The sequence below is a fragment of the Propithecus coquereli genome, unplaced genomic scaffold (assembly GCF_000956105.1).
Source record: "Propithecus coquereli isolate 6110/MARCELLA unplaced genomic scaffold, Pcoq_1.0 Scaffold181, whole genome shotgun sequence".
NCBI lineage: Eukaryota > Metazoa > Chordata > Mammalia > Primates > Indriidae > Propithecus > Propithecus coquereli.
The window spans coordinates 943101-954927 of record NW_012142857.1 but is presented as its reverse complement, the minus strand read 5'-3'; the positions used below and the strand labels follow the sequence as shown (position 1 = coordinate 954927).

At 43.2% G+C, this 11827-nt stretch overlaps 1 protein-coding gene across 2 annotated transcripts in view; it reads right to left on the bottom strand.

The window, feature by feature from the left end:
• SETBP1 (SET binding protein 1) overlaps nucleotides 1–11827 on the bottom strand; it is a 363575-nt gene that overhangs the window by 335909 nt on the left and 15839 nt on the right. For both annotated transcript variants that reach the window (XM_012642646.1, XM_012642645.1), the window contains exon 2: nucleotides 6406–7062. In XM_012642646.1, the coding sequence (XP_012498100.1) occupies nucleotides 6406–6891 (486 nt within the window). In that variant the 5' untranslated portion in view covers nucleotides 6892–7062. The remainder of the gene's footprint in view (nucleotides 1–6405; nucleotides 7063–11827) is intronic.

Here is an 11827-nt window from a genome sequence, read left to right as displayed (position 1 = left end):
GTGTGCTTTCTGAATGTTGTTATTAGTAAGGAGGCAGAGCTGGTGCCCAGGGCTCCCAACCCCAAGTCCAAGGTTCTTCCTCTCACACTTTCAGCCCCGCATGTCCAGTGCTCCCTGCTACCCTGTGGAAAAGGCCATTGCCCACCCTACACACTGCTTTAGCTATAACAAAATCAGAGAGAAACCTATCAAGAAACGCAATTTCCAGGCACTCTGATGAGCAAGTAGGAATGCGGTACCTAAAAAGAAATGTTTTTAAAAAAAATCTCAGGAGATAAAAAATAAAACTAAACCACAAGGAAAATTCAACCTCTTGTAAAGAAATGCTGGCAAGACCTGTTGTTCTCCAAGTCAGAATGAGGGTTGTAGAAGAAGAAGCTCATACTCCAGGAGTCCGAGAAACCACATTCCCACCCCAAGAAGAAGCAAGACCAAGCCTTTTATCAAGCAATAGACTTGGGAGTGACCAGAGAAAGTGCTGGCTGGGGAGGATGGCAAGGGAGGGACACTTGAACCATGAGGAGGGTGGAAGACCCTCTGATGGACACTCAGGGCCACCCACCAGGGTGGAGGAGGAGATAACTCTGGGTGCAGCGGCCAGGAGTCAGGCATTCTGAGCCTTGCCCAACACCTCCTCCCATAGCCCCCTCCTTACCTACCTGGTGCACCCAATTGCTACAACCATTAAAGGTCAAGAGAGAAATGTGCCCCTCAGCACTCTCCGGGAAAAATGGAGAACCCTGGAGCAGCCTCTCCTCACTGACGACTGTGTTACCAAAAGGCTCCCCTTTCATCTCTCCCATTGTAAACTCCTCTGCATGGCATCCCGTTCGCCAACTTCGCCAGGCCCCTATGCGTTCCCTCTCCCCAATTCAAAGCCTGCTGAGCGCTTCTGTTACTTACAGAATTAAATCCAAACCCATTTCTTTATTTGATATTCATTACTCTCTTCAATCTGATGCCAACCTCGCTTTCCATCAACACCTAAAAAACCTTTTTCCTCTCCATACTTTGTGTGTTTGGCACAAAGAAGGTGCTATTGAGGAAGGAGGAAATAAATGCATGACTTAATAGGCTTCCAGGAGTGGGCTGCGAGTGTTCAGAACAGAATACAAGAGTCTTTCCATATACCCATGATGATGGTCTAAGTGGGGTTGCCAACAACGAACCCTGAGCATGTTCCCAGAACCATGACAGCCACCTGATGGATATACAGTTGAAGTCCTTGCTCCTGGGGGAAATAAGATCTCCCAATGGTGCTGGGGAGGAGGGTAAATTAAGTCCAAAGAAATGAAATAAATGTTGCATTTTTGTCAAAAGCAAATAAAATTCCTAAGTACAAAAAAATAGGGTTTTAACTCATGAGGATTTGAAAGCTCCCTGAAAACCCTGGAACATTTGGAATAAAGGAAAATGTGCCAGATTATGATCCTGTCACCTTGGCTAATATGGGAAAGTGTGGAAGAAATGCTCCAGTGATCCTTACCTTCCTGCAGCTCTCTACTTTTATGGAGTGTGATGACTTAGGGACTGGAATATAACATTAGCTTGGAGTCTCATAGAATTGGCCTTGAGGAGAAACTTGCCCCTTCCACCTCCTGTTCCTTTGAAGCAATCTGAGCCTCAATTACCTATAAATAAATAATACCTGCCTGGCAGGATTGTTATAAGAATTAATATAGAAGGTGAGTACATGTAAAATGGCTAGCAAAGGGCCTGCCATATAGCTCAGTAAATCAGAACTATTATGATGATGGGTGCTCTGTAAATTATCCATTTTTTTTCTAAAGTCTTCTATTGAGTTATATTATGGAGATATCATCAACTCTATTTGGCAGATCAGAAAACTGGGGCTTCAGCAAGGTTATTCTCCAGATCCAAATTCACAAAGCCACTTGGTGTCAGACTACACCGTATCTCCTTCCCTGAGCCACTGTATGGAGTCCGTCTAGAGCTCCCATGTCCTCCCCTTGCTGTTGAACTAGATGGGTGTCCCTGACTCCCAAGGTCCTCAGGAAAGAGAAGAGCTGCTAAGTTCTGCCCATATAGGAGCCTCTTCAAAACCCTGTCACTGCTGGAACTTCTTATGCTCATGTTTTGTATCTGAACTTGTTTCTAGAGACTTATCTTCATGCTTTCTATTGATTTTACAGAGTGACCTAGAAGGGACCTAGAGGAAACATAAGTTATGATGTCACTTACCTGGGTAAGTTTAAGATGCAACGGTGTTGGTCCCGTGATAAAGAACAGGTTGCCTGTGTGGCGTCTACCTGCAAAGCTCAATCTATCCAAAAGAGAGTTCTGAGGCCCTGGGAGTAGGTTCTGAACTCTGTCCTCAACCTCTCCTTCCTACCAAATGCTGTTTTTCATGTAAATCCATTCACCATTGACCTGTCCCCAAATAGCATCTCAATTCCCATCTCAGTTTCATATGTAAGGGAGGAGACTTATCTCCTGGTTAGAGAAGTCCATGCATCCTTGAGCCAGTGAGGTGGTATATTCACGGGCCCTCCTTACATCCTATCACTGAAGTGGCCATGTTCCCTGACCATCTATAATGCCTCTCCAGTTTGGAGAGTTCATCCGAGGTTTGAAATTTGGAATAAAGCCCTTGAGGATGCTAGATATACACCCCTTCACCCCAAAGCAGTAGGCCATGTATAACTAGAGTTAACCTAACAGAGAATTAGCCCATGATATGTGAGGCATGCTACTCTTATCATGCAGAGCTTTCTTTTCACAAAAACCAATGGAAAAAAAATCATTTGGGATCCAATATCAGCTGTCTTTGCCTGAGGCTGTCAAGCAACGACTTGAACAAAATTAATTGGTTCACTTAAAGAAAAAAATAAAAGCACATAATGTATCATCTAATTTCTCCCAGCCTCCAAACTGGGAGGTTGAATTATTAAAAACAAAAAAACCAAAAATAAAACAAAACCCTTGTTATCTTGAAACTCTATGTCCTTTCCCTAAGCCAGAGTCAATTAACATTTTTAGTAAGGGCTAGATAGTTTAAGCTGTAAGGGCCATAGGATCTCTATCACAACTGCTCAACTTTGCTATTATGATACAAGAGCAGTCGTAGACAAATGTAAGCAAATGGACTTGGTTCTGTTCCAATAAAACTTTATTTATGGGCTCTGAAATTTGAATTTCACCTGTTATGAAATATTGTTTATCTTTTGATTTTCTTCCAATTTTTTAAAAATGTAAAAACCATTCTTTGCTTGTGGGCTGTACAAAAACAAGCAGGGGGCTGGATTTGGTCCACAGGCTATAGTTCACCAACTCTTGCTCAAAGTCAGCACCTACGTTCAGATGATTCCCAAGTAGGACTCTCAAGGACCAGCTCACCAAGGCTTCCTTCCTAGCTCTTAGTATGGGACCTGGTTCCCCAGGGCCACTCTCTTTGCACTTCTTCAGAGTGGTGCACATCATAAAAAAGATTCAAAAGACTTGACTTCAGGGCCTTGATGCCCATCTGTTGCTTACAAAATGCCATCCTCGTCCTTTCCTCATCCCAAATCACTGATCACCTACTTCCACTCGTACAAATTAGTAAATTCTGCAAGTTCATGCCATTGAATTTGTCCATACAGATAGCAGGCAAGGTTTCCACCTGTCAACCTCAGCTTCAGCTCTTGTTTACTTTCTGGTTGCAAAACAACAGAAATTGGAAGGGGAATAAAGTTAACATCCTAATCCTACAGAGATCTGAGAATGTTCCTGTCATCTATCAAGTAATTGAGTCTCCGTGATGATAACTTTATTCATTCATTTCTGGAATGTAATAGTGCCAGGCATAACTAAATATAGTGAGGATGGAGAAGAACAACATGAAACAAGCACCTAACAATTAGAAAACTTTGTAGGGTATTCCCATCACAGTGTCATCATAAAAGAGCACCGTGCATTGAATTTCAGCCCTTCTCCTTCCTCTCTGTCCCCTCCAATTGCTGAGGCATAGAAATGCTTACTTGGCAAATCACATGATCAAATAGGCAATTTAATCTCTTTCAAACAAAGTCCATAAAGGGCAACCAGATTTTTGGATGAGTATGTGACTGGCCTGAGAATTTCAGATATGAGAACTGAGGTCTGTTGCTGATTTTAGCTTTGAAATCTTCCTCATGGGTAAAAATTCAAAAGCATTATTTTGTGCATTCCAATGGGCAGAAGCTATATTTGGGAACAATCTGTGGCTTTAGGAAAAGTGGTACCTAATCAGGACAACGTATTCTCTTTTTAGGGCAGTGAATTTGGGTTTGCACACCCCAAACTGTGGGCTGCTACTTAAATTCTGGTAGTGAAGGGGATGGAGGGAAAACAGTGACCACAGGTTTCAAGACAGTCCACCCACACAAAACCACAACAATACACAAATAACTGGCCATATCAATGGCTGGACGCAGATATTCATTTTCAAAGCTAAAGAGACCCAGCTGCAAAGCAAAGCCTCACTTTCTATGTAGAGCCTGATTCGAACTGTTGCATTTTCTTGCATGAATCTCAAAAGTTTCTACGTGTGTTAAGACAATCTTTGATTTTATGACAGAGAACCCAAAAATCACCACAAAGTTTGATGGGGGGAAGGGAAAGCACAACCCCTATGGTCTGTCAAAACAAGCCAATTTCTAAAGGGTATTTTGTGTTCCAAAATGTTAAAGTAAGGTGACCAACTGTCCTGGTTTGCCAGAAACAGAATAGGTTCCTGGATGCAGGATTTTCAATTTTAAAACCAGGACAGGTTTATTGGGCAAACCATGAGGAGCCAGTCACCCTAGAAAGTCTCTTCTAGCCCATTCTTTGGATTTGAAATGCAACAAAACAGACAAAATACCTGGTATGAGGAAGGACACAAGCCCTATACTGAAGAAATAATACCATTCCTAGTAGTTTTGTTGAAAATAACAGCCCCAAAGCTCAAAAAAACCACTGGTAACAGAAACGCTATGAATTATCTCTGGGCTATAAAGAAGAGAGGTTCATTCATCTGTGCCATTTTTAGCTAATCTACCATGGCTAAAGCCCAAGTAAATGATCAAATGTCAGGGAGAGAAAGACAAAGACTCTGATTAACACCTACAACCTAGAACCTTATAACTCTGTCAACAAAAGGGCTTCTTTCAGAGCCATCCCTAAGCCCCAAAGACTCTTGAAACAAAAACTTTCTACACTAAGGCAGTCCTCTGCTATCACAGCTGACTGCCACACCCCGCCCAGCAATGGAGGTCACTGTAACCCCCACGATACAAAATAAATTCAGTGAAACACAGACCCATTCATTCCCAACCAACTGACACCAACAACCACCTCTCTGGCTGCCTTGCACATCCATGTTTGACTTTTAGGAGAAAAATGACAACCAACCAAGTTCATTCAATAACCAATCTTAAAAGTCCATGATGTGTTTCAAAGTTTCAGACCAATTGCCTGCTTTTTTTTTCTTTCTTTCTTTCTTTCTCTAGTTCCAGTTCTAATGTTCTTCACTGGTTTTCAGAATGATGATCTCTCAGCCTTGCAAGAGCCTCAGTAGCTACAAAGACTTGGCTTCCTTGCTCAGGTGAGTGATTCATCTGAGGAAGATTTATAGTAGTCATGATTGAAACTAAAATGAGGTTTTAACAGTTCTTGACTGTTCTGATTGACCAAAATTTTTCCACATCCTACTCCTAACTATGAGAACAAACACAAATATTAAAGAAAAAAAAAAAAAACTCAAAACTGTGTATGGCTTAGTTGACCCAGCCAATGGGCTGCTACACAATAAACGGAAATCTCCAGAATTACAATTCTAGTAGCTATTTTTTTCAAGTGGATAAAAGATGTAATAATAAACTTGACATTATACCAAGAGGCATTTCTTCTAGAGGCCCTAAATATTTCATCAAAGAGATTGGTAATTTAGAAGTAAATAAATACAGTTGACCCTTGAACAACACTGGTTGGAACTGTGCAGGCCCATGTATATGTGTATTTTCTTCCTCCTCTGCCACCCCTGAGACAGCAAAGCCAACCCTTCCTTTTCCTCCTCCTCCTCCTTGGCCTACTCAACATGAAGACGACGAGGATGAAGACCTTTATGGTGATTTGCTTCCACTTGCTGAATAGTAAATATATTTTCCCTTCCTTGTAATTTTCTGAAGAATATTTTCTTTCTTCTAGCTTGCTTTATTTGAAGACTATAGTGTATAATACACATAAATACAAAACGTGTGTTAACTATTTATGTTATCGGTAAGGTTTCTGGGTAAGGCTATGAGTTTTTAAGTAGTCAAAAGTTACATGCAAATCTTCAACTGAGGAGTGCATTGTTCAAGGATCAACTGTGATATGAAAATCAATGCTACAAAATGGCAAAAACAGAAACAAACAAAAACCCTACAATACAGAGCTTCCTACCTTCTTTTTGGAGTGGCTTCTTTCTTCCTCCTTCGTAGTTTTGCTATTTTTCCCAGCACGGGACACCTTCTGGTCCCCGGACTGCTTAATAGTGATCTTGATCTCAGGTGGGCATATATAGTTCTCCAGATTCTTTGGGGGTTTCTTAGCCCGCTTCGTGGTCTGAATCTTCAGCTTCAGACTTCCCTCTGTGAAGTTGGCCTCCTTGATAGAAAACTCCTGCTCTTCCAGGCCATCTCCTGCCACCCATTTCTCACTGTCCGCATTGGAGTTGGAATCCACATCCCGCCCTGAGCCCAATTCATCCTCCTCCTCTGGCTCCATGCGTTCTCCGCCCACAGGGATCCCCTTCCCGGGTCCTGGAGCAGAGAGCAAAGGTTCCCCTGCACAGCCAGAAGCAGCCTGGGGCTTGGCTGAGGAGCCCGGCAGGAATTCGGACTCGCCCCCTCTTTGCCGGGAGCTGCTTAAGATTTCCCTGGACTCCATGACAATCCTACAGTCTTCAGGAGTTCTCAGGAGGGGGGTGAGGGAAAGGGAAAAGGGAAAGGTAAGAAGGGACGACACCCAAAATTCCAAGAACAAAGCGGTCCAGTTGCTGGATTCAGAGTCCCAGGGATGGAGACACGATGAGGTGTTCAGAAGAGATCAGATCTGCAACTGAGAAGCAGAGCAATAATTAGCCATGGTAGGAAGAAAAATGACCCGAAAAGATACTCAATCTAAGTTCCCGAAGACCCTTTCTACTCATCTATGGCATCAGGAAAAAATTGAGGGAAGGAAATCCAACCAGAATGTGCACATCCCCAAACTGGATTTTCCTGGAGCAGAGGGGGCAACACACTCACCCACACTTTCATATCAGATTGTTTTTAATTTTACGGGCTGTGGGCCCAAGAATAAAAATAAGAGGGGCAAGTCTTCCAGCCTAGTAACAAGCTAGAGGTTTCTTATACCAAAGCCGCAGCTGGCTGAGTCACCGGCAAAACCAACCATGACGAAAGGGAAGTCTGCACTGTTGGGGCTCTGGTCTGTGGGAACTGTGCTTGGCTTCTTGAACCACTTCCCTCTAACCTGTGAAGAACAGTTTGCAAAGCTGAACACAACCCCCAAGCTGCCTGGGCCACGCTCCCCACCCACTTGGAGGAAGGACATTTTGCTGACCTCGTAACCACTCTTTCTTTATCATTTTTCCTGATGCATGATTTCAATTCTGCAAAGATTTCTCTCTATTTCTTAAAACAAATGCAAAACTTAGGTGCGAGGCTTGAAAAGGGAAAACAAAAAGAATTCAAGAGGAAATCACTTGTAACACTGTGATTAACGCAAAACTAACTAAACAAATGTTTTCATCGACACAAAAGATATTTAACTAAAACTAGCCATTCTAGACAGTTTTAATTCCCTTTCTGGTTTCTTAAATGAGGTGGCATTTTTATCTATATAATAGCAGAAAAGAAAGAGAAGGAACACTTTATAGGCCTGTGGAAGTGTGAGGAATCTCCCCAGGACTTTCATCTCTGCTTTCCTCCAAGATGAGAAGAGAAAAATCAGTCAGGCTCTCTCTGAACCATCATAGGATCAGCTAAATTATGCTTCATTCCTACTTACCCCATATCCCATTATTCCCAGTTTCATAGTCATAATTTTCAAAGCCCAGATGCTCGTTCTAAAGAGAAAACCTAGAGCCCTGGGACTGCACAAAACCTCAAGATATCATGTCCTCCTACCCTTAGGCTGTAGGTTAGCTCACACTCAGCCTTCTTAGCTACTGAACACTCTCTAAGTTTCCCAACAGAAGACATTACTGTACATCTTAGGTTCCAACTTCTGAGACCATCAATTTAAAGAACTGGCCAGCAAATGTGCCTCACCAGAAAATGCCCAGGGATGCTTGCAAACACACGTTCAGAACAGCCAAGTACGGGAAGCCTAAAGACAGGGTGTGTGTCTCCTCCCTCTGGAATCAGCACATTTTCAGCTGGCGCCCTCTGAGAAAGCCAGCCAAGAAGGCAGCCCAACCTTCAACGTGGACCCTACTCCGCAGAAAGCCCAGGAGCAGACTCTGCTACTGCAAACAGCTCAGCCCTGCAAAAAGACACATTTACAACTGCTTCCACTTAGGGGAAGAGCCAATGAATACAGCTATTCTGAAAGAGAAGAGGCTGCCCTCGTGAGAGGCTGAGCATCTTTGCTGAAGCTGTTGAGCATAAACTGAGCAGCTGCCTGTGACCCATGCTACAAAAGGCACAAAGTCCTCATTCTGGGAGGGGGGAAAGAAGTTAGACGAAAGGACACTTGATGTTTCTTTTACTTATGACATTCTTTGTCTCATCTAGACTGATCTGCCTACCAGCCCAAAAATGTACATCATTTTTAAAAGGTGACATTCAAGTCAACATTCATGGAGGCCTCTCTTGCCAGTGTGAGGTACCACACTAGCTGTGGAGGATATCGACACACCTTAGAACATGTCCCTGCTTGTCAAGCAGCAAGAATCCAGTAGGTCTTTCTGGGTCTGTACCCCAGATCTATACAAATTGCAAGCCATGTCATCTTAAGGCCACGGTGTTGAAAGTTTATTCCCTTCGGCAGGAATCTCCAGTGTTACCTTTTAATTCTCTAATACCTACCTGTAAAATCTCCTTGGGGTCAGGACAAAAGGTGAGGCATAGTCTACATAAGAAGTTCTTAAACTAAATCCATTTGGATACTAGAACCAGAATCAGAAAATGTTGCAGATTCTGTGATGAGATGAAAAAAAGGTAAAACCTAAACCTTAGATGTATGGATGGGGGCATAAAGTGAATGTATTATTAATATTAAGACAATATCTTCCATTTAAAAAATGATTCACTTCGCATTTAACAGTACAAATTAGTAGCTAATTAGATATAGGAGACAAAGTTCCAAAACTTAAAATTCAAGTAATAAGAGATCCATAAAAAATGACAATTTAATTCAATAATTTTTTTTCAGTTGTCCTCAAGTCAAGACCCTAAGATACGAGGCTGGGCATGGTGGCTCATGCCTGTAATCTCAGCACTCTGGGAGGCTGAGGTGGGAGGATCAATTGAGGTCAGCAGAGTTTGAGACCAGCCTGAGCAAGAGCAAGACCCTGTTTCTACGAAAAAATAGAAAAAATTAGCCAGAAGTGGTGGTGCACACATGCAGTCCCAGCCACTCAGGAGGCTGAGGCAGGAGGATTGCTTGAGCCCAGTTGTTTGAGGTTGCTGTGAGCTAGGCTGATGCCACAACACTCTAGCCTGGGCAACAGAGTGAGACTCTGTTTCAAAAAAAAAGACCCTAAGATATAATGAAAATACAATTTCTCTCCTCACAGAAGTTACACTTTTAAAGAGAGATGTGAGAAATAACTAAGACAAAGCAGAATTTTATATGTATTGTAATAAAGGATAGAAACAAAAGGAAGAGAAAGTGTTTTCCACTTGGGCAAGGTGTCAGATTGCTAAGAAACTACACAGGAAGGCTTTAAGGAGAGCATAGGATATGGCTTTGATCTTGAGAAGTTTTCCTAGGTAGAATGGGAACAAGATGTGGCTGCCAGAGGGGACAGCATGAGAGGACAGGTCCTGGGTAGAAGTGTTCAGGTTATGTCGGGGAGAAGAAAGTCGACGTTTGGCTAGGGAGAGTGGTATAGAATGGGAACCGGTGAGTGTTACAGCTGGAAGTAAAAGGTTACAGCCAGATCATGGACATTGTTGAATGTCATGCTAATGAGTTTGGATTTTATCTCACAGGTAATGGGAAGCCATTTAAGGAAGGTCAGTAGGGAAGGGACACTATCAAAACTACGCTTTTGGAAGATAATTCTGGCATGTGTGCGAGGGTAGGATTAAGGCAACCTGATATTAGAGGCAGGGGGCCACAGAGGCTCGGCTGAAATTTGATTCTTGTTGCTTGAGGACCTGAACTGGGGCAATGTGAGTATGTCATAATAAATACTACAGATAAAACAACAATGCTGTTTCAGATTGGCTCAATCTTTAGGAACACATCTGTTCCAGACTTTCCGTGCTGGTCTCACCTTCAGAGTCCAGTATCAGAGCTTATTAGCCACCAACTTGCATTCTCTATTCAGGTCAAACCAGTCTCCACAGCAACATGACACACAGAGTCTTTCTGTATTTTTTTTTTTTTTAATGAAATGAGTTCTTACGTCTCCTTCCTCTGATCCATGCAATGCCTGACATACAAGCTGGTGGTCTCCTAATGTTTGTTGCATGAAGGAATGAATAAACTAATGAACGAACAGAGCCCAAGCCTTCCTATATTTCCAGGTCATGCCCAAGTCTTCGCTTCCTCAAGGCAACATTCTGTAAACCCTGGACCAGGGTGCTCACTCCCTGGCCTGACTTACATTACACCCAGCTGTACGGTTTGCTACTAAACATCAGTCTTGCATTGTCTTCAAGTTGTTTTGAGTACATAAATCTTATTTTTCTAACTCTGTTGAAAAATAAGTCAGAAAGGCTGAGACCGACTGTGGTTGTATCATGCTGACATTCCGTTCGGCACCCAGCGCAGGCACCCAGTGCAGAGTTGGGCGCTTGGAGGATGTCAAGATTTGTTCTTTCTGAATGAAATGAATTCGCCTCCTGAATTCAAAGTCTTGTGGTTCAAACTACTCCCACTGCAGCTCCACCCACCCAGGGAGTCCCTGCCAAATTCACTGCCTCTCCCAATTAGAATCCAGCCCCTTGTGTCCACATGTGCCCCTCACCTTCGAAAAATAAAATTTAAAAAGCTTTCAAAAGCAAGGAACAAAGAAACTTAACCTGTCTGTCTACTCCACCAGCACACAAGCTGTTGTTCTCCTTCCGCCTTCTCCCCACAACATCCCTGCCACCTCAAATTCACAGCTCAATTTTTTGGTGAGTGTGGGAGTCAATGGCAAGTCTCTTGTGACATAGCCCAGGCAACACACGCGTGTGAGCACACGCAGGAACTCACTCACTCGGAGTTTAGGGAAGGCCAGACAAGGTGAAAATGTTTTGCCTTGTCACATTCCAGCAATCAGTGACTCCTCCTGAGGAGGCGGGCACACAATAGACACTCTGTCCTTGGCTCCAGCCTCTAGTCCAACCAAAGTTAACCCTTCCATGGCTGCCTGCAGGACTCAGGCAGGTGTGGTGGTGGGGGAGGGGGAGGATTAAAATGACAAACTTGCTTAGGAAATAACTGCTTAGCAGGCCCCAAGGAAACAGAGGTTCCCAGAAAGAATACCAAGACCAGAGTCCAGAAACTTCGTCTCTACTCCTGGTCTGCTGTTCACAGGCAGCAAGACACTGGACAAGCCACTCCTTTACCCATATTTATGTTAGCAATGAATGGGGTGGGACCAATATCTCTTCCATACTCAACACTTTGTAATTTTACCCTGCACAGCCACAGACCTAGGGGG